Below are 22,087 nucleotides of genomic sequence, written 5' to 3'. Positions count from 1 at the left end.
ATTTGCTGACTTTTAACATTTTATCTAAATGAGGCAGGGACATCAACAGCCAGACAATGATACAGCTATGCAAAGACAACAAAGCTCTTAGGTGGGCACTGCTGGAGTTTCATGACTCAAAACTGACTCAGAACAGTGCAGAGTGGACCCAGTAAGTATATGTGATAAGAGTATGAAGTCTTCCTTATCTTACCACTGGATTCAATTCAGCCTTTTCATCTGTGATTCCCCCCTGCCCCCAAATGTTTGGCATCGACGATAAAGCAGAAGTGCGGTCAGGAACAGCGGAGCAACAAGAGAGTTGCTCATTTCCCCCCTGTCCAAGTTTCTCAGAAAGTAATACTTGATACCACATCAGTTCTGCTGTGGTTTTGGGGTATGAATCGAAGTTGAATTTTTCATTCAGATCCGCTAAACAAGACAGTTATATTTTTCTTCTTTGAAACGCAATACCTTTTTAACCGAAAGGTTCCTCTCATTTTCCATCCAGCCGGTGAGGTTACAGAAGAAGAAAATGGTGAGTCCCACATATGAGAAGTACTCAGGAAAATGTCAAGTGACTTGGAAACAGGCATGCTGAATAAAAGTGTCATCAAGATAAAGACAGATTGGGTCAGGACTTACAGCAGTGGTGACTGGTCTTGGAGATGGTTCGGAATAGGGATGCTACTTCTGAGGTTTTGGAAGTCAGGAGGTGGTTGTAGTGACGTGGTGGTGCTGGAGGAGACACACGACTGTGATCTGGAGTTGCCAGGCACTGGCTGAAATGCTGAAGAAATTGTAGCTGTAGAGAGTACAGGGAGTACATAAAGTATGTATTATATGAACAATCTTACATTTTCCAAGAAAGACAGTGCTTTTAGAAAGCAAATGTCATGTTCTAAAAGTCTATTTTCCCCCTGATTCTCTGATGCCCAGGCCAAGTGAAACTGATTTTAAACTAAAGACACCAATGTGCCTGTTTCTTACAACACCGTGTTTGGCAGAAAAGTGATATATTAGAATTCATATAAACTTGGTTTCTCCGAATCCTGAAAAGGAAACTGTGTATGTTACCCACTGATGGAAACGTGGGGTCCTCTACAGTGTGCCCTTCGGCATGTTCTATTTAAGTGGCTTGAAAAAAATGTGATTGTTCTTCATGTGCTTGTCCGTACTTGGTTTCTTTATGGAGACAGCGACGTTTCCAATATCTGCAGTCCGGAGTACTGCTTTTGCCATAGCTTTTAATGGTTATCTCCATTGAATAAAAAAAAAAAAAAGCAGAGATCTTAACATGATGATGTTATGGAAGGTTTAACAGACAAAATTGTTACCTGCACATGGTGATGAAGTTAGAAAATGCTAAAGAAATCAAGCTTTCAATTTGCTTCATCTGGGCCGCACAAATTCTTTTCCTTTAATTTATCTTCCCTCATGGTACAAAACTATGTAAGTCTGCTCGTTCTTTCATCAAAAACGATTCAGACCTGAGGGACACTTGTAATTTGGAAGTAATTAGTAAATAAGTAAGATAAATATTATCCATTGAGAATTGCAAAAGCACATTGGATGGAATTCTTAAAGAGCTGTATCAAATTTGAACAATTAAAGCTTAAAAAAATTATCAGTAGTTGGTATGATAAGTCCATTTCATCATAAATTAGTTCACTGTTAATAACTTCTGCCGCTTTCTGAGCAATCTGAAGAGATTTCGCAATCTTAAAAACTGTTTCAAGTAGAAGAAGGAGAAAATCTTTAGGCTAAAACGTGACGGTGTCCAGCCCCCCGTTTTGCGGTAGGGACCAGGGGCGGGCACTGGCAGGCAGTGGGGTGCTGCATCCAGAGCTGCACCTCAGGTCTGCGGGGGGGGTACCCCCACCGCCCCATCTAACTATACGCAGTATTTCTGCTGCTGCTTCTGGGACACGACGTGCTGTCTGTCTGCTTTGCCTGAGAACAGCTCAGCGGTGTTCCTTTCCTTCTGAAGTCAAGAAACGCCCCAGCTTGTGTGACTGCTCCTGTTCACAGGATTGGGCTCTTTAAGTGGAAAAGGAGAATGTGAAATACAAGATATGTTTGTATAAATGTGGTTTGTGAGTAGACCAGTCTACCACTGCTCATAAATTAATCTGAAAAACTTTGTATTCCTCTATTCGAATGTCCCTTCGGGATTGTGAGATGCTACAGGATTCTGCTGTAAGCTTTGTCGCAGCGCAGGGGTAGGGTAATGGCAGGGCTGTGTCATTCCTCCCTGGGAGTAACCTGGTGTCTCGCCTGACCCTCCGGGCTCCGTCAGAGGTAATACCAGACTTCCTATTTGGAGGGTTTGTGTCGTATATTTCACTATAGTTACTAGAAGTCCTATGAAATCGTACAATGCATTAAAACGAAGTACAAGTTACAATGAATTAAGGAAATATATTATTCCTATATAGAGTTCCTTCCACTTTTTTGGGTTGGTAAATTTTGTTTAATCAGTTCACCAAACTGGGCTTAGCGATTGGCAAGTTTACCACTAGTGGCAGGTTTCCTACCAGTGAGGGTGGCTTATCAGCGTTTTGCTGTACTACCTCATGACCAAATACAGGTTCACAAGAGTTTTACTCTTTTGCTTCAGCAGAGCAGGCATGACAGAACGTTTTGCACAGATACCGAAAAATCTGAGAAGTTTAGAGTAGATTGCAGGCAGCTGAAGACCAGAACAAGAGTCTCATCACTGCTTGGCGTCATTTATGGTTGCTGGCAGTATATATTTTTGCAGTTTTATACCCATATTTAGCACGAGCTTCAATGTGTTTTTCTCCAACAGTTAAAAAAACCCCAACCTGATAAAAATAGGAAATTTTGCTTTGCTTGCAGTCATCCTGTGTAGTATATCCTATACCTTCTATAGCAGTTTTAACTGTTAGTAAAACATCTCTACTAACATATGCTGACTAGAAATATAGATGCAAATCAGGAGATAAAAGAGAATCATGAAAATGTTAGAAATGTTAAGCATTAGCTTTTAGATCAGACTAAATGTGGGTTGTTTTTTCTTCCCATTTATTCAGTGTCTGAACAGGATTGAAGCAGGACTAAACCCCTTCAATGGAATAGGTTTGACAGGATTAGGTGTTGCTGAGGAATCAATCGGTGTTAAAACAAAGATTTCTTTTTCAGAACAGTCCCTTTTTATGTTGGCAGAGAAAACCTTCTGATTGATTTAGGGCCGTGAATTGGCTGCACTTTATTACTTGCTCTGTGCCTTTAGCAATTAAAAGCTGCAGACAAGGATTGGAGCTGTATTATGCTAGGCAAGGGGCAAAACCACTTTAAAGTTTGTCTCCATCCTCACAAACCTTTTTACTGAGTCTCCACATGGTTGGTTCGAGTGTTGCCGATAGCCTTCCTAAGTGGCAGATGGTGCCATGGTGAGGGAAAACTCATGTTTTCTGGGAAGGCCACCAACCTGAAGGGAAGCAAGCACTGGCTCAGAAGGGGCTCCCCAGGAGAGCAGGCAGGAGGGTGTGCTAGAGCAGACCCCAGCTACTCCTTACCACAGCCGGGAGGGAGCCTGTTCCCGTGGGTGCCGAGTTGCCAGCGTGCAGCAAGGGAGGAGAGCAGAGGGAGCAGGAGAATTTCAGAATTTTCCGACATCTTCCTGAGAGGATGGGTGCGCTCCGTGCCGGGCGAGAGGATGCACTTTGTCCGCATCTTCTAAGCAGATGTATCTGCATTTTCTAAGCAGAGCGTGCAGAAGATATGCAGGGGGTTTGCACGTCTTGGCCACTTAAAGGCAGTCTTAGAAGGAGGGCTTTTTAATGAAAGCAGTGATATTTCAAAGGGCTGCCTGTTGGCTGAAAACCAAAAAAAGACATAGCCAGCATCTGAAATACTAACAAATGTTTTAATGAAAATTTTGAGAATCCCACTTGCTGAAGAATTGAAGGAAGGGAATGTAGTATATGTATACTGATTAGCTTCAGACTTTGAAGTCACTGTTTAAATGGAGACTTTCCTCTAGAGGTGAAGGCATGTCAACAAACGTCTGCCAAGCACCTTAGTAAGAAAAGCATTTAGTCTTTCACAGTTTCATCTGTAGTAGCCTGTAGATCTCAAAATGCAAGGTTTTAGATTCCGTTGTCTCTTACGATGGTGAAAATTAGCATCAAATGGTAGTTCCACAGTTGTATCCAGTGAGGATGGGCTCAGAATCTTATCCCGTCATTTCAACTTTTATAAAAGCAACTAATGCAAATAATGTTGCAAACTAGCCAACTCTGTCTTGCCTCGCACTTAGCTCAGTTTCTTACTGTTTTAATGGTGTCAGAGCTTTCAGAGACTGTAAATTTTCTTTCTGCTGCCTTCCACCTTGTAAAGTCATTTGTACTTGTAGGGAGTGAATGGCCAGTGCTGGGAGAGAGGACTTCCTGTGCGCCGCACATGGGCACTAATGACTGCACAAAGGGGAAAGCTGTGAAGGATCCAACCAACAACCTTGATTTAATTGTCACTATTCCTCATACTGGTTTCATGATGGTAGTTCTCAGAGAACCTGTTTCTCTGCAAAATTTCCAGACAGGTAAGGTTCAGGTTCCAGTGGTGGTTTGTGTCAGGTTACAAACAGCTGTATCCCCCCACAAAAGAGATTTCTGTTGATCTAGTCACAGTTTAAACTAATATTGCCCTGAGCCATGCATAAAACAGTGCCAGAAGGGAGGGGAAGGAAAAAACCCCAAACTTAAATACTAATACCACTTTATTTTCCTTTATGAAGCCAAACAAAACATCCCAGCTAGTGTAGGTTGGCTTATCATCAGCATAGTCATGTTAAGTATTAAAATATACAAAAAAGGGGGGGAAAATTGCTCCAGTCCAGGAAACTTCAATTTTGAATTGTATTTGTAATGTAACAAGGGCTAAAGTGACTTCATCCTTCAGTTTGGCAGGCCTTCTTCCAGGGTGAAACTTTTTGTTCAAGCTTTTAGCCTAGAGCAAATAAGCCTGTAGAAGGCATGTTGTTTGTATGTGTGTATATGAGTATATGGAAATGAGAGATTAACAGTGATCATTTTCTAAATGCTCTTACAATTACGTTGCTAACAGAAGCAAATAGAAATTGGCACTGAGATAGAGCTGAGAAATAGAGAACAATTTATTTACCATTGTTCTTTTTAGAGTTTTAAAACAAGGGCTTGCATGCTTGCTTTCTGGAACAAATGTAAAAAGGCAAACTAGTGTGTAATAAAAAAGTTAGTAATAAAAAGCAAAGCAAAAGACAGTGCCTATAGGACTTGCTTTATTGGAACATACAGTGGAAACATACTCTGTTGTATGTAAAATTTACTGCTATAGTGAGATACGGATAATCAGTATATCTCAGAAACATTGTTGCTTTAGAGTGGAAAATCAAAATTGTCCAACCATTTCTGCCTGGAAGAGTTTTGTGAGTTTGGTCAAGTTTTTTGTGATAGGATTGAAGCAGACCTTTTGTAACTGCGCTCTCTGTTCATGTGCGTGTTAGTATAAACGTTTCCTTCTTTCAGGAAGCGATTCAGATTGCCTTTTTTCAGTGCAATTACTGCTGTGTTAAGTTCAAGTAATATAGCATCTAAAAACATTTATGGAGCAAAGAAAAGAAGCCTTTTGATTCTAACCTTGCCAAGAGCAGAAATAAAACGAGCTGTTGTGCTCGAAGTGTAGAACTGCATGAGGATTTGTAACGTCCTATTTCTCGTGGTTTAGTCTTGTGTGCAGGCTGAGATTTGTGTGATTTAATGAGACTGTGATTCGTTTATCCTGTCAAGCTTTAAATAAAAAACCCTCAAAGCACTTCCTTCCTTTTTTGAATTTTGTGTTTTTGCAAGTACGGTATCAAAAGCCGTCCCTTGAAAAGAGGGAGGTGATCCAAATACAGTTATGTATGTTGGCTGGATTTTTTTTCCCCCCCTTACGCTTTATTAGACACTGAGACACTATCCATTTCTCTGCGTCTCTCCGTCTTGTTTCGGGGCATTAAGAGATTCCTGCCGTCATGTTCGCTTACGCATGACATCAGAACATAGGCACGGGCCGCTCCTGAGCTGCGCTTTTGCAGGAGGAAAGGGATTAAAACCTTCTTCTGTGGGCAGGGAAAGATCCGTCCGGCGGAAAGCCAGGCTGTGCTGAAGATGGGCAGTAGCTCCTGCTCCTGCTCTGGGTCTTCAGGCACCGACCTTCCCGGTAGCCTGGAGCACCTCTGCATGGGGTGTGAAGCGACGTTCACCGGCTAGAAGAGGGGAAAACAACGTGCAGCTATTTTGGATGCTAATGGGTTGCAAAGCTCCGTCTGAGGGTGCCCTGCTGCGCAGGCTGGAGGGCAGCAAGGGCCGTGCTCCACCTGCGAGGTGGGGTCCCCCTTCCCGAGCTCAGCGATGGTGGGAGGCAGCGCGTTGTCCTGGGAAGGGCTGCCCGGAAGGAAGGGGGCAAGGCACAGCGTGGGCCCTGCGGCTCGCCCTGCCTGCCGTCTGTTGCAGGAGCGTGGTGGTGGCCTCTTTCCCCTCGGTTGCTTGGGAAAAGTAGGGTAGGATGCTCTGGGCCAGAGCTTGCACTCAGCAGGAGCAGGACTCACCCTGCAGAGAAGGGTGTGATCGTTCTGCCGGGAGGCAGTTTTTGCTTCTGGTTCTTTCCCCTCGGTGCTGAGGTGTCCCGGCCTCTCTCAGGTCTCGTTTTGCTCTTTCGCTAGCGTGGGGGGTACGGTTTCTTTTCAGCCGCCGCTGCTCACCCCTGCCTTCCCGCCCGCCATGCGTTAACAAGGCGGTTATGTATGAACGGAGGACACGCAAGTAAGTGGCGGCTCTCAGTCTGATGGCCTTGTTTCCACATCGGGCTCTCATCTCGAGCCATCTTGCCGCTCAGGTCCCCTGGGCGCAGCCGCGGTTCCCCTGCCGCGTGCAGTTTGGGGGGGGGGGGGGCGGAGATGCGGAAACGCGGCGCCGAAAACACGACGTGCAGCTCTGTGGCCTGATCGGCGAGGCTTTCCTGGGTGGAGGAACTGCTGAGGTGGAGGAGCGTAGCCAGACGCCATGGCGTTTGTACAAAGTGGCGTCCCTCCGCGGTTTTCCAGTGGCAAACTGAATTTCACTTTGGACAAGTGACTGGCAATGTCTTTGGATACTTGCAGCGGTTTTACACTGATGTAGGTAAGAGCTGTTTTGTGGGGTTTGGGTTTTTTTTTCATGGTGCTTGGATCAAGAGGCAGTGCTGTGGCAGCTGAAATACGACTGAAAACTGTCCAAAACGGCCAGGTGGTAGTTCTGCAAGGGCATAAAAGATACCTTTAGCTGCTTCTTTACTATTTGTGTGTGAGGACAATGCTAGGGACTATGGCCAAAGTAGAAGTTTCTGCACCCAAGTCCCATGGTAGAACCAAGCACTGCTGACATTTGCTGCAACTCGAAGCAGCCTTGAACCTTTGCATCTTACTGTGAACAGAGCCAGGGCACTGCAAAGGGTATGGCAAGAGCAAGTGGCAAAAAAAGGGGTCAGAAGTAGTTAAGGCTGAGTGCCAGTAGCACATGGCTATGTGAGGGGCTCCTTGAGAGGCTGTAGGGGCTGATTTGAGTTATGTTGTGAAAATTGCTTAAATTCAGCACAGCTACGTGATACTTCTGCCCCTTTGTAGTTTTGATTGAAGAGCCTAGAAGTGATTTACACTGAAGTTGTTCTGAATTTCACATGCAGGGATACGTAGTACATTTCTGTAGGAAGCCTCAGTTAAGATAACAAGACTGTGGTCAGCTCATAACTGGTCTGTGAAAGACAGCGAGGTTGCGTTGTCTCCCCTGACCTGAAATTTGGGAGGACATTCTGGTGGGAGTGTTGAATCTCAGCCTGTATTGGAGTGAGAGCCACTGTCACGGCTTGTGACTCACTGCTTGTGAGAAAGATGCTGCAAGTTGGGTAGATGGAGGTGGGTGCGGTCAGTCGCTGCGAAGCCAGGTTCTCCCTGGCCCTTGATGCTGTGATGAACATTTCCACTGGCAGTGGGAGAGTCTGCCTGTGAAGGCTAAGGGCTGGTATGGTTATTTTTACTTCCCTCCTGTCAGCCCACGCTCACATAACCTGTATGTGGTCTCTGGGCTGCGCAGGCGGCACTGGGGGCTGTGGGAAAGTGATAGCTGGCTTCAATGCCAGGCAGCTTGAACTTGATGATGGAGTGTGGAGGGTGGATATCAGATATATAGAAGATACCTCTGACCTCCCACTAAAACCCGGAGATTGATGCCTCAAAGCCCCCATGCTCCTACAGAATAATCTAGGACACGTTCCTTGGCAGGAACCCCACTGAACATTTCTCCAGCTGCCAGGTTGCCAGCTCGAGTGAGTTTGACTGCAAGTCTCACTTTATTTGATAATTTTCTTACGGGCTAAGCTCCTGCAAATGGGTCATTTAGTAAGAATAGTAAAAAAAAAAAAAAAAAGGCCCCTCCACCTCCACCCCCTTTAACTTTAAATCCTAGGTGTTACCAGAGGACCTGAGAACAGGTATGCTGCCTGCCTGCATCCCCAGAAGCCAACAAGAAGTGGAGACTTCACTTTCCAGATTCCCTGTCTTGGGACACTTGCCTTACATTTAATGGGTGATTCGGGTTAGCAATACCATCGTTTGCATACCTCCCAAGGAATCTTCCCTAACAAGATAACTAAATAACGATTAAAAAGCCACTGAGCAGTATTGAAAAAAGAAAAAAAAAAATCTTACTTCTGAGTTGTTTGGATGTTTCAGAAGACATTTTCTGACATTTCCACAAATAATACTGAATGCAGCGTGACTCTGAAAATAACGTTGAAGGAAGAAGCCAGATTTATCGGGACTAACAAGGAAGTTGTCCAAAAGAGATTCATTAATTAGGAGACCTAATCGCAGCCAATAAGACAAGTGCCCAGGCCATCAACAGACTAATATACATCTTTTGGCAGTCACCACTCCCCACAGGCTTGCCTGTCTGTTGCTGCCTACTGTATGGCTTGCACCGCAGAAATGGTGTGATAATGCTAAAACCAATTTGGCACTTCCCACAAGAGAGCATGAGTGTTTCCCCACGCTGGAAATGCAGCCTCCAGCTGTCCTGCCCTATGCCAGAGGTTTCTTAATACCTTGGCATTAGCTGACTAAGAGATGAAGCAAACTAAAGGAGCATTTGGTATCTGTTCAGGCCGCCTAAGCTTTCCATCAAATAAAGCCTTGGTCTGATTCTCAGCCCTCTGGGAATGGTTGCCCACAGCTAACATTTGCTACCCCACATAACCCCGGGGTGACCTTCTCGCTGCAAAGCTGCAGCCAAGAAAAACCCTGTTTAACATAACAGTGCACAGCTTAGAACATCAACTTGAACCATCCTGACCTCTGAGCTGCTGGGGTCTGTACAAATTAATTTAACAATAGACAGTGTTGAAAGGGAGGAATGTTTCAAAGGAATTAAAAAAAAAAAAAATCTCCCTCATCCATCTCTTCTCATTTAAGAAATAGTCAGGAGGCCTACTTTAGAAAAATTAGAAGTGCTCCTTGTTGCAAAACAATGGGCCGTGTAAGGGGAGGGGGAACACACTGGTTTCTTGCATCTTAGCGTAGCGAAATGAAATTTCCCATAAATGGGTGCCGCTTTTGGAAAATTGGCCTTTAATTTCCGCTGGGGAGTTGGCTTTATTTGCTGGGATGCTTCAAAGATACCCTTGGGGTTTGCTTTTTCATAGCTGCTGCTAGTACTTCTTAAATTGAGCAAGTAAGTCTCCCCTTTCCGCCCACTTCAGTGATTTCTGCCTTGCTTCATGCTTTTCATGGCTTTCATGCAAACAACCTGACTGGGTAAGACGAAAGCCCCTCTCGTATGGTACTGGGAGCTTAAATCAGTTAACGATTGGAAAAGCCCATCAGATAAAAGATACGTAGCAAAAGGAGATCATCGGCTGCTGGGGCACAGAGGCACTTTATCACTTCTGCTGCAGGGATAGCTGGGTTGGGTTAAGTCTTGGATGGTTTCCCCAGGTGCAGGCTTATTCCTCTGGAATAAACTTATTCCTCAGGAGCTTTAACTCCAGCGGTCTTGTTTCTAAGTCGAGAGGATTATTATGGCCGGGGTGGTGAAGTTGGAGCCAATGAGCAACATTAATGATAATTTAAAACTTTCTGTAGAATTGCTTTGACAGCTTGAAAGCTGTATGATAAGCATAGGTGAGAGAGGTGGAAGTTTCCTCCTGAAGCATCCAGTGGACCCATGAAACCGCCTGTTTTTCTTTATTTAGGTGGTATAGTTCATTATGATCATCGTTTCTGGTTTCCTGCACCAATGTTTTTCTCTTTGCGGTTGAGATGCACTGCCCTCAGGAGCACAGGGCCGGAGCCCAAGCACAGCCCCGGGTGGTACCGAGGGATCTGCCGCCAGCCGGGGGTGGGAGGCCTGTGGAGGGGCTGCCCTCTCCTCCCAGATGTTCCCAACGCTGGGAACTGTGAGGTGTGAGAAGCTGCAGGGGCTGTTTAGTGCAGAGCGAGATAAGATAAACTGGTATTTCTCTGGACTGGCTGCAGCTTTCCACACAACAGCCTTTCAAGATCCTGTGAGGTTGTAAGGGTCCTCTTGCAACTAATACAGTAATGACCTTGAATTTGCTTCCAGCTCAGCTGTACTGCCAGAGGACAAGGCTTTTCTTGTGAGCAAAAAACATTAAGGCAGCACAGAGAGACTTGCCTGCATAGCTCTGGTCTTCAGGAGGTTTGAGTATCCTTTTTGAGGCCTTGCAACAAGGGATTGTAGATAAGCTTCTGCAGTAGTTAATGTGTAAAGTTTTAGGATTTATTCTCACTGGTGTCTCTCCTTTTGCTTGCAGTGTTGACAAATACACTGCTGTATGCCGATTTTTTGTTTTGTTTTGTTTTATACAGATAATTCTTTGCTGCATGAAAAAGGTAATCGTGCATACTCACACGTGCACACTGACCAATACAAGTGTGCTTTTGTGACCTTGTAAGTGTTAGGGGAAAAAAAAAATTAATATGCTTTGATTTAACAATGATTAATAATGCAACTTATGCCTTTTTCAGATTGTAACCTGAATATCAAATTTAGGAGTCCGGACCAATTCTTCATGCTCAGGCAGTCTGCTGCACCGAGCACATACGATCATAGACAATTAGAAACTTCCATAGTCTCACACCTGAATTAAGACTAAACCCTTTCTGTTTCGTATCAACTTCTGGTTATAAGAGACAACAAAACTGGAAAAAAATTAAGAAAAGCAAGAGAATTTGTCATGGATTAAGTTTAAATTGTGTTTGGACTTGTTACGTGACTCCATGGAAAATATTGGTGACCTCTTCCTTTACAGTTTTGCCTTCCTGCAAGCTTGCCTGTTAAAAAGATTCTGCAAGATGCTTCCTTTGCGGATCCTGTAAGAAATGTATATTCAGCAGGAGAAACATCTGACTGAGCAAAGACTAACTTACACAGTGGTTTGGAAGCCACGTGTTGAAAAGTGCTGGGGAAACACAGCAGGGAAAATGATAAAAAGGGATGAAAGCAGTTGAGACGGGCAAAGAATGCCGATTTAAAAATGCAAACCATCTGAACACTGATGTGTGGGCAGGTTGCAGTAACTCCAGGGCAGACCTAAGTTGCACAACAGTCATATACCGTAAGTTGACTCCCACAGGACATCGCCTGTAGTGATTTAAAATTGGAAGGCGGCGGTGGGGGGAGCGTCAAGGTGCGGCAGAGAGCGATCTTGCAGCAGCAGCGGAGTGCAAGTTGGAAATGGGTCGGTTGGAGTACTAGCTTTTTTTCCATGTGGTTTGTGTGAGCCAAGCCAAATGTGTGTGGAGCACAGGGTTATTGCACTTGTGAATTTTTTTTCAGTGTATTAGAAATGAATGTGTTTGCAATGAAACCTGGTCATCCAAGTGTGACATTATGAATCCTTTCTTTGTTTGGACACTGCCTTAAGTCCCAAAGTCAGCTTGCTTTTTTTTTTTTTTTTATGTTCTAGGCTTTGTCTAGATCATTAAAATAGACTGTTCAGAAATGTAAGGCTGTGGCCTCACATTTCCATTAGGTCAGCAGAAACAGTAGCCTGCAGTATCCCTGCTAATACCACCTGCGGTTTGTTCTCGCCTCTCCGTTGTGGTAGGCAATCTCCTCGTTTGTGCTGAAACAACTGGATGTGTGACCACACTGAAGTGGATGAAGGGGCTGATCCAGTTTAAAAAAAAAAAACAAACCAAACCAAAAAAACGCTGTAACATCTATTTCCCCACCCCAGCCTCTCCTGCTGTATCATTTTACTGGTCCAGTTTGTAATATGCCAGCCCCATACACAGGGGTGTTTGCGGTGGCGGAGGCACGGTGCAGCAGCGAGGGACAGAGCGGAGAACACCTTAACGCCAGCGTTATTGCCGGCTTCTTCTCGAGGTGATAACACAGCCGTAGTTACAGCTTTGGTTTGAACTTCGCACTCAGCTCTGATGTGCTTCAGCAGCTTGCAGGAAGGCGATGGCGTATGGTGGCTGTGGTTTTGGTCCCTCCTGACCAGCGGGCAGTGTGTTACCGGTGGTGCGTAAGCTGTGTGTGCTGTTCGGAGGCGGTGTGATGAGGCGGTGGCTCCTGAGGCGCAGCCTGTTACTGAAATCCAAGCCTGCCCCTGCTCCATTTTTCCCTTTTCTGAGCGCAGCTGGCTGGTACAAGTGGCTGGTAGGTCCCGCCATTAAGTGCTTATTGAGACATATGGGGTTAGAAACAAAACTCTGAAAGAAGGGGGTTATTTTTAATCCAGATCAGGTAAGCGATCTGTCACTAAGTAGTATGCTGAGTTACACTGCGGTGTAGCAATGGAGGCGGACAATGACCATGCGTCAGGGAGGTGAACGATAAGGCATGTTAGGAATGGCAGGACTTTCTTCAGCCCGCTCTGCCATCGGTGGCCATGCCACTTGATTAAGCAAGTGAGTTCGTTTAAGGGCATGGCGTGTGTGATGGTCCAGCAATGTGTTAGTGCATTTTCCTTGGAACGCAGCCCCCTTGGTCAGACTGTATTTCATTTTGGACCATGCGTCCCTCCAATAATGCAACCAGCTGTCCAAAATCCCCAGGTATTAGTAGAGCACAGATTTCCAAGTCTAGGCCTGACATTCCCAACCTACCCCTTTTACGTAAATCTCTAGCGTTACCCTAAAGGCGTGTATTTAGTTAGTTGTGCCATCCCTTCCCCTTTTTGGAAAATGCAAACCCCTCACGCCTTGACGTGCAGAGCTCCTTCATGCCACCTCAGTGTGCGCGCAGCATCCGCAGCAGAGGTGCAACAGTCGCTCTCGTATTCGGGTCTCGTCCTGGGCTGCGCTCCCCAGCAATGATGTGGCCCACTGACGCTGTGCCAGGTCACGCCAACCGAGGAGAAGAAAAGGCTCCCTTCTGACCCGCCGGTGTGACGCTCTTCCCTGCTCCCCCTCGACGATACCTGTAGAGCACTGCCTTTTCGGGGCTGTGGGCAGAGGAGGGCTGTCCTGCTGAGAGGCTGTGGTCCCTGCCTGGTCCCTTTGGGGACAGGCTTGCTCGCCGTCCCACTGTGTGAGGACTTCCAGTGGCAAAAGGGAAGGCAGCTGATACCGTCCCTGCTGCGCATACAGCCGGGCACGGGTTTTGCTCTTGCTCTCTGGAACGCTACGCTCCGTGTAGCAGAAGCAGGCAGGCACATGATCTCCCCGAAGGCAGGATCCAGTGTTACTGTAGAAACTGGCCACCGGCTTCTTTCCTAGCTAGCAGCTGTCGCTGCGTGGTTACCACCAAAGCGTGTCACTCCTGCAGTGGCTGCAGGCTCTGGAGTTTTTTTCTGCTTCTGAATCCTCCGTGCTACAGCTCGGAGGCTAATTCTGCACCTTCTAGCAAAGCGTGTTAGGATATTTCTGGATTGTATCTATTTTTAAAACAGTTCTTGATTAATATTTGATGTTCTTTCCAGGTTTCGTTTTCCTTCACCAATACTTCAAGGCACAGAGGAGCTGGTAAAGGCATTGCCATGAAACCTAACTTGAAGCAATGGAAACAACTCATGCTGTTCGGGATCTTCGCATGGGGTCTGCTTTTTCTGGTGATATTCATCTATTTTACAGATAGCAACACTGCTGAACCAGTTCCCAGTTCCTTTTCGTACATTGAAACTAAGAGGCTTCTGCCCCTTCAGGGCAAGCAGAGAGTCATCATGGGAGCCATACACGATCCATCATTCTCTGAAACCATTGATGGAAATGAGGTACTTCTTAATGAAGATCTCTTAGGTACATTTAAATCGGGGACGGGAAGTATTAAGAAATGGACGGATGTGGAAGATGCCTTTAGAAGTGAAGATGAGTTTTTTCCATCCCAGATAGGAAGAAAATCAAAAAGCGCTTTCTACCAAGTGAATGACGATTATTTATTTGCTGCTGGTCAGCCTCGGTCACACAACCACCTTCAACAAATAGCAAAATTCATCTCAGCCGATGAGGATAATCCAAAAGTAAATATTTTACACAACAACTGGAGCCACCAGAGAAGAATGAGGAGAAGGAGCACAAAGCACCAGAGAAGCCAGATGCTTGATGAATCTGATGACTGGGATGGGCTATATTCCACAATGTCGAAATCCTTTCTTTACAAGCTTTGGAAAGGGGATGTCTCTTCCAAGATGCTAAACCCTCGACTGCAGAAGGCGATGAAAGATTATTTGAGCACCAATAAGCATGGGGTGCGGTTCAAGAGGAAACGAAACTCCAAGTTGACAGGAGACCAGCTATTCTGCGAGCTAAAAGAAAGGGTGAATGTGAAAACAATAGATGGCAAGGAGGCTCCCTTCTCCACTCTTGGATGGGAAAAGCACGTTCCCCAAATTCCACTGGGTAAATTGTATACACATGGCTTTGGAAGCTGTGCCGTAGTTATGTCTGCTGGTGCAATACTGAATTCTTCTCTAGGGGATGAAATAGGTGGGTGAAATGCATCTATTTGTGTGCAACAGATATGTACGTGTACGTGTTCATGTTTGTCTTTCAGAAGGTTCATTCTTCTCAAGCATAGGTCTCTAAAGCCTGGTTGTTCTCACTAGCATTACATGAGCTTATGGATTTCAGTGAAGCTCTTCGCTTTCAGGACAATATAACTGAAAGGAAAATAAGGCCTGAAGTCATAATTTGGTTTAAAGAAAAGAATGATGCCTTCTTATCATATTACAGCTTGTACTATAAAGGAGGCACTGGTTTCATCAGATCTGCCATCTTTGACATTTTGCTGCAGTGTGTGTTTTATTTCTCCAGCAGATTAGAGCCATGTTCAGGTTTTATTTTGCAAAGCTGTGTTGTACCTGTCTGTATTTTGTGATGGCTCATAAAGAAACTACTTGTGCTGTTGCTATCCCAAACCGAACTTTGTAGAGCATCCTCTTCACCTCTTACACGTTTAGTGTTCACAGACATACAGAATTCAGACCCTTGAGCAGCCTCGTGTGCTGAGGTCAAGTCCCATGACCTCTTTTCTAAGAGTGGATTTAAATCAGTTCAGGTATCTATCTCCTCCCATTGATTTTCTCCATTGCTGCACTGAGTCAGTGGGGTTACAGGTGTGCTGAGATGTCAGCATCACACAGAATTCCCCACTTCAAGGTGGGAGTTTTGTGGTAGCTATTCAGAAGAGGATTGTGGAGCTGTAAAACTAACACAGGTCAGTTTTAAGTTCTCGTTTCAAAAATTACTGAGTTAATGTCTCAGTAGTTCTCCATTTTAGTAGTACACGTGTAGTATGCTAAGAGTGCTGAAAGAAGGATGAAATGTATGTCTCGAACTTGCTTCTGGAGCAAGAAGAGTTACCTCCTTCAGCTCTCTGTAAAAACCTTTTGATGTGCACTCCTTGATCCTGCCATCTTCCAGGACTTCACATCCTAATACCTGCTTCATCGCACTGTATCATCTCTTCGACACAGATGGATTTTCTTTAAATCTCTGGGATATATTAGAGCTGCCATCATTATCAAACTATTCTAATAAGCTTCCAGGACAGCACAGGTGCCCAGCCGGTCTGCAGCAAAAATCACGCCAGAGTAACCCCCAGTTTCACAGGAAGCCCCACTGATACAGAAATCTTTGGGGTGAAATAGCTTAACAGTTACTCACTTCTCCAGTGTGTTATCCTTGGCTGGAACAAAATCGTCTTCTGTCAGTGTTCCCAGGTACACCCAGTTTACGCTGCTGTACTGGAGAATCCTTAGCACACTGTGACATACTTGCACCTTTATATATTACAGTGTGCATCGTGGCATATTTGCATGCACAGGTGAAGCCCAGGTGTGGATTTTGGCATGGTACCTGGGGCCCATATGCTCCTGTGTGTACCCGTTCTCTCGGGAACACCCCTGGACAGAAGGCTTAGGCCATTCTCTGGGGAAGAGCTGCTGATTTAATCCTGAAATTGTCACCTGATGCTGCCTAAAGGGAGGAGATGCTGGTTGGTAGGGCCTACACTGAAGCTTCAGATCTTCTCCTGTTTGTTATACAGGAAAGCGTGTGGGGCAGCAGGAGGCACAGAAGTTTTTTTTCTAAGTGTCTTCCAGGCCATGGGCAGGTACTTGCGAGTGATCAGAGAATTTGGCCCAGAACTGTGGGGGGCCAACTGACTCCTGACAGCCACCCGAGAAGGGTGGTGCAAATCTACAGGTCTTGGTGGTCACTGCGACTCCTGGGAAGTGTTAATATACTGGAGACATTGTGCCAGTGTTTCCCACTTACAATGGAAAATGGAAGCCTCAGCATCTGTTTGTATTATTATTATTATTTCCATGGGGAAGAAGTTATGCTTCCCTGCAGCTGAGGTGTTGGCCATGCCTTTCTACCTCCTTTCCAGTCCTTGAGAAAGTGAGAAGAGTCTGACCAGGAAGGGGTAGATCAGACTGTACAAGATGCTCTTTTTCCCTGTTCATGCACAGCGGTACGAGAGGACTGGCCTCTCCCAGAGCTGGCCCCAGGGCTGCCAGCGCTTGGTTGAAAGTGCAAGCAAACCTGCCATTTTGAGGCATCTTGGGCGGCCAGTGGTGCTCCTTCATGGAGTCAGGCTGGCACCCGTGCTGAGAACCTCCGTCTCCAGAGAGACGCGGCAAAGTCGGCATCATTAGGGAGCAGGGGAGAACACCCCATGCGTGAGTTCCTGTTTTTGGGCCATGGGCTGTAGAGCCTTGGTTGATGAAGTTGCTGCAGGCAAAAGGCTTTGTACTATTTATCCTCCCGAAAGAAAAAAAGGCTTGAGAGCAACAACAGATGACCTTTCTCTTCATAGGCCTTTAGCTCCCTCTTCTGTGCTCCTATTAGAAAAGCAGAGAGAAATGTTAATTTGTGTTCTGCCTTTTGCCCTCCTTCCTCCCACCCTTCCAATTGTTTTTGAATGAAGCTAGGTGCGGAAGTACGGCGCAAGTACAGCAAACACTCCCATCGTGATCATGCTATTTAATGGGAGACCCAACCATTTTGGCATCATCAGAAGGGGGTCTGCTAACAAAACCCAAACTTTTTATATCTTTTAAATGGTTATCTCCAACTACTTATTAAGGTTAAAGTCAGTTGACTTAAAACCAGCTGTTAATCAGTGTTAGGCTGTGTCCTGATCATATATTTTATGGTGAAGGAAAGGTGTTTACTCTTGATATGAAGAACCAGCATGAATAATGTTGGAAATGCAGCACACTGTCTCTCAAGTTACAAACCATACAATTCCTATTTCCCAACCCGATTCCCAAGTTCTTAGTCAATAGATTGTGAAAAAGTTGTCAAATGCAGGTCCAAATTTATGTTCTTAACATGTTCAAGTATAAAGGACCTTTTTTTTTTTTATTTTTCCTTCTACAGAAATGTGGAGTACCTGCAGCTTCTGTTGACTTCATGTCCTCTAGCTCCTACGCAATCCAGATGCTTATGTTTAGGCAGGTGAAGGCTAGATGTTGAGGCTAGGGTTGTCCCTGTATGGGGATATTGAAAAAGCCTCCATTCCTTCTTAGCTTCTGAGGAGTTGGGCTCGGTGGACATTTGGCAAAAATCTCTCTTTTCAGACACAACATGATAAAGCAATCAAGTATGGCTAAGATTGGTCTGCTGGCTTCATGTCACACATTTTCTTGTCTGGACTACAACTGTGGAGTAAAGGTGTAAAAGGATGGAAGATCCCAGTTTGATAGGATCAGGCCTGAACTCCACTGAAGCATGTTGGTTATCTTTGAAAACTTCTGCCTCCTCCATTTTTGAGCTACAGACAACCACATTTTAAGTGACTAGAGATAAACAGCTGTATATGCTACATATGGTTTAAGGCATTTCATGCCCATTTTGGCCTGAATCATATTCTCTGCTTCCACTGATAGAAGGGATAAAAGTAGACCGAACAGGGGGCTATGTGTTTCTGGGCAGTGGATATAGTGTCTTACTCTCCTTCATACCTTTTGGGCTTTGAGAGCCCCGTAAAAGAAGCACTGGGAGGGTGATTATCTTCTATCCAACGGAGGCTTGCACATAGTGTCTACCCTTGACCCATTACTTGACCTATAGCTGCTTTCTATTCTCTATGACTCTGAGGTCAACAGCTTGTGGGGCAACTTTTGACAGTTCAGCTCTGTTAGATCTTTGCTGCCAAGGGATCCTCAAATTTCTGTGTATGAGCAGGTTTGTGGGCTGACTTCACAGAGTCTTTAAGAGTTTTACTGACCTTGAGAATAAGTACAAAGTATGATTAATAGGTTTGGGGTAGTCTGAGATTTTCAGGTAGTATAAAATACTGTGAAGCACAAGCTTATAGTTAAGCATTATTATTCATTCAAATGTGCAATTAGATATCCTTGCAATTAGCATGCTTTTGCATGGAGTAATTCTTTGTACATTTTGCAATAGAAATAGTGAGCAACTGTGTGTACTGAATGTACTAATAAACTTCCCGCACCAAGTTTATCCAATTAATAGAAATATTTAAGTATTGCAAGCTAAATTAATCGATTATTCTGAACTTTTTTTCTGATGTATTTTAATAACATATGGCAGATGCAAGAAGATTTTTCTTTGTGCATAGTAGAATGTTTATTGTCCTTAGAATATCAAGATTCGGAGAAATATGTAAGTTTTATGTTAGTTTAGATAATTTGTTTTGTATGTGCTATATTACTAAGAAAAATAAAAATTACACCCTCATTTGTGCTCCTAGATTCTCATGATGCTGTTCTAAGATTTAATTCTGCTCCAACACATGGCTATGAAAAGGATGTTGGAAATAAAACAACTATGAGGATCATTAACTCTCAGGTAAGATCTTCCTTTTGTGAATTCAAGTCAATGTCACTTCTGTACAATATGACATTAAATTCGTAACTTCTGAGAAGGTGTTGGGTAATCTGGGAAACAGCTAGTGATTTAACAGTCATGATGTAGAGCAGGTATAAATTCTCCCTTACAGGGATGGTTCACGCTGCTGTCAGTGTAGAGTGATTGCAGTAGTTAGTTGATACCCTCGTGTCAAAGAACTGGTTTGTGAAGTTTCTCATGTGTCCTACATCTGTAAAGGCTCTGCAGGATGCCAGAGCCATTAGTACAGAAGACCTTCACCACACTGCCTCCAGGATCTTCACAAAGCCTGGGCTGTGGGGATCCCAAAGCTCTTTTCTCATATTCTCTAGTTCCCCAATTATTTCCTTGCTGGAAGGTGAAAGAAATGGGAACTGAGTTGTCGTAATACATAACTTCAGGCGAGTCATCGTTCTTTAAAAATTTGAAATGAACTAGTAGAAAACTTTAATGTACACTGGATATTACACATAAGGTGAGTTTGTTCATCTGAATGGAAGCAGAAAATGGGATTTTCTGCATATGGTTGTCAACAAATAGTTGTGCATTGAGCTATAGTGACACCTTATGGTTGAGAGTAGTTCTTCAATTTTGAAAAAACTATTGCCTGAGCCCTGGTATTGGGCAAACCAAGCCTCTTTCCTCTTTATGAAATGCAGCCAAAAAGCAGCAACAGAATTACTGTGAAATTTTGTGACGTATTGAAATGGTGAGTTTACTTAGTCAACACCAGTAGTATGGCTGGCCATGTAGCATGCTCTGTACATAGTGATTCTTGCTGAGTGAGAGCAAAATTTTCATTTACTGTCATTCTTATAAATTAGTTTTTTCTTCTTTGTCTTTGAGTGACTGCCCATGCAAAGTCCATCCTTGGTGGGCAGGATGTGTGTATAAGTTCATGTTTTTTGCCACTACATAGAGGACTGTTCACTGTCATTCCCTTCCCACTCATTTTGTAGCTCTTTGTGAGGCCACAGGACAGATCTTTGAAGTTATCTGTGATAAATATGACCCCTTTCTTTTGCTCAAGGGGAAGAAAGCAGAAATATCTTACTCTGGCTTTAGTGCTGAAATCAGTGTGTTGGAGAACATTGACCTTAATGTCATTTATTTTATTTCTTCCTTTCCCCCAAACCCCGACTGTTCCTTGTTTTACCATTAGCCCAAACACCCTGGTTGCTGACCATGCCTGAACTCCTGTGCTGGGCAAGGAGGAGGGTTTGGAAACTTTATTTAGGGGACCAGTTTCAGTAGGTTCCCCATAGGAGAAGAGTGAAATGCCTCCAGGGAGTGATCTGAGCTTTGTTTGCTCCGCAGCGAATTCAGAGAGACTAAAGGGGCAAATTAGCTGCTCTCTGCTGCTCGCAGCAGGCTGGGGTCCTCCTGGTTCCCAGAGCTGCTGCCATACACTCCCAGCAGGGTGGTAATGGAGGGGTCCCATGGTCTCCTCTGCTGCACCCTATGTTGCTTGCTCTCCACAAGGCTTCTCAAGAAAACACAGGGCATGGCTAAAATTCAGGCCAGATCAGCTCACACAGCTTCCTCACAAATGTTCATATTCTCACCACCTTTCTGTTCCTTCAAAGAGGTCAGAAGCCACCCGCGATGCTCTAGCCACCTACTGAGAAACTGGCCTTCCCCTCCCTGGGAGAGAAGTCTGCCTGGCCCACTTGATAAAAGTTGCTTTCCCTGCCAGTGCTGAAGATGGGTTACCCATACAGGTTTACTGACCCTCCTTCCTTCCTCGCTGTTGGAAATTCCTCCATTCAGTTGATTAGAGAGGCTGCTGTGGCCGTCTTCTTCCCTCATGTTCTCCGCTGTGAAAGCTCAAAGGACATGAAGGAAGCCAATGCAGCCACAACAGATGTTGTTATTCCAGAAGAAACTCGTCTCATACATATGAATGCAAGCTCACTAAGAGTGAAATTTCTGTGGATAACACCTCCAAGGGACTCTTGCTTACTGAAAGGCAAGTAAGAGCTCCTTTGTGTGATAACTGTAGAACAGAGTTTTTAAAAGCTTGACCTTTTGGTCTGTTTACTCTGTACTCTCCAAAAAGGAGTTTATGTTCTCAGGCAAAAACTGCTCTGAGAATTATTGCTAGGGATGCTGATGGCAGCGCGACTAATTCTGTTCTTGTTGTAGAAGGCTGATGGGAAGTCATTAAGCTCAAAGTTTATGGTAGGAAGAATATTGCTATGGCAACAATATTATTTTTCTGAAGAAAAATATGCATAATCAAATATGGCTCATTGGATCCTAAAGGGAAATGAAAATTAGTATGAATTTATTTGTCTAAAATGTTGATTAGTTTAACAGCTGGAGCCGAATTCATGCTGTTTCAACCAGTGCTGAAATCATTCAGCTCAATCCTGCCTGAGACTGGATACACCAGGGATCACAGAGATCTGTTTAGGTGTGGAGGGTCTGGGAAGGGATGAGCCCCCAGGAATGAAAAGTAAACTTCCAGTGGGGCAGAGGATCAGCCAGAGTACCAGGAGATGCGGGAGGCAGTTATGTGAGAGCAGTTGATCAGAGCAATATGAAAGTTACTTCAAAAATAGCCCTGTCACATGCCTGTTCCTGGAATTATTTTTCTGGGTATACCAGCTTTTACAGTCATGGTCTAATTTGCTTTTTTGGAGTTGCTTGAAATGAGACTGTCTTGCTGTTGAAGTGAGAAAGCAACCAAAAGGCAGTGGGGGAAGACATTATCCTTGGAGGCTTGTAGCCCTTCAAAGAAGGCTGCTCTGTGTC

The 22,087-nt window shown here is 44.6% G+C and overlaps 1 protein-coding gene across 1 annotated transcript in view; it reads left to right on the top strand.

Annotated features, from left to right (window-relative positions):
- The window catches only part of ST6GAL2 (ST6 beta-galactoside alpha-2,6-sialyltransferase 2), a gene marked incomplete at both ends in the record, with an annotated part of 48,126 nt that overhangs the window by 10,511 nt on the left and 15,528 nt on the right, over nucleotides 1-22,087 (top strand). Inside the window, 2 exons of the mRNA XM_082003643.1 lie at nucleotides 13,951-14,953; nucleotides 19,194-19,291. Of these exons, the coding sequence (XP_081859769.1) occupies nucleotides 13,951-14,953; nucleotides 19,194-19,291 (1,101 nt within the window). The remainder of the gene's footprint in view (nucleotides 1-13,950; nucleotides 14,954-19,193; nucleotides 19,292-22,087) is intronic.

This window comes from Phaethon aethereus (genome assembly GCF_964289735.1).
Source record: "Phaethon aethereus genome assembly, chromosome: 1".
Classification (NCBI taxonomy): Eukaryota; Metazoa; Chordata; class Aves; order Phaethontiformes; family Phaethontidae; genus Phaethon; species Phaethon aethereus.
This window is presented reverse-complemented; position numbering and strand designations above follow the sequence as displayed.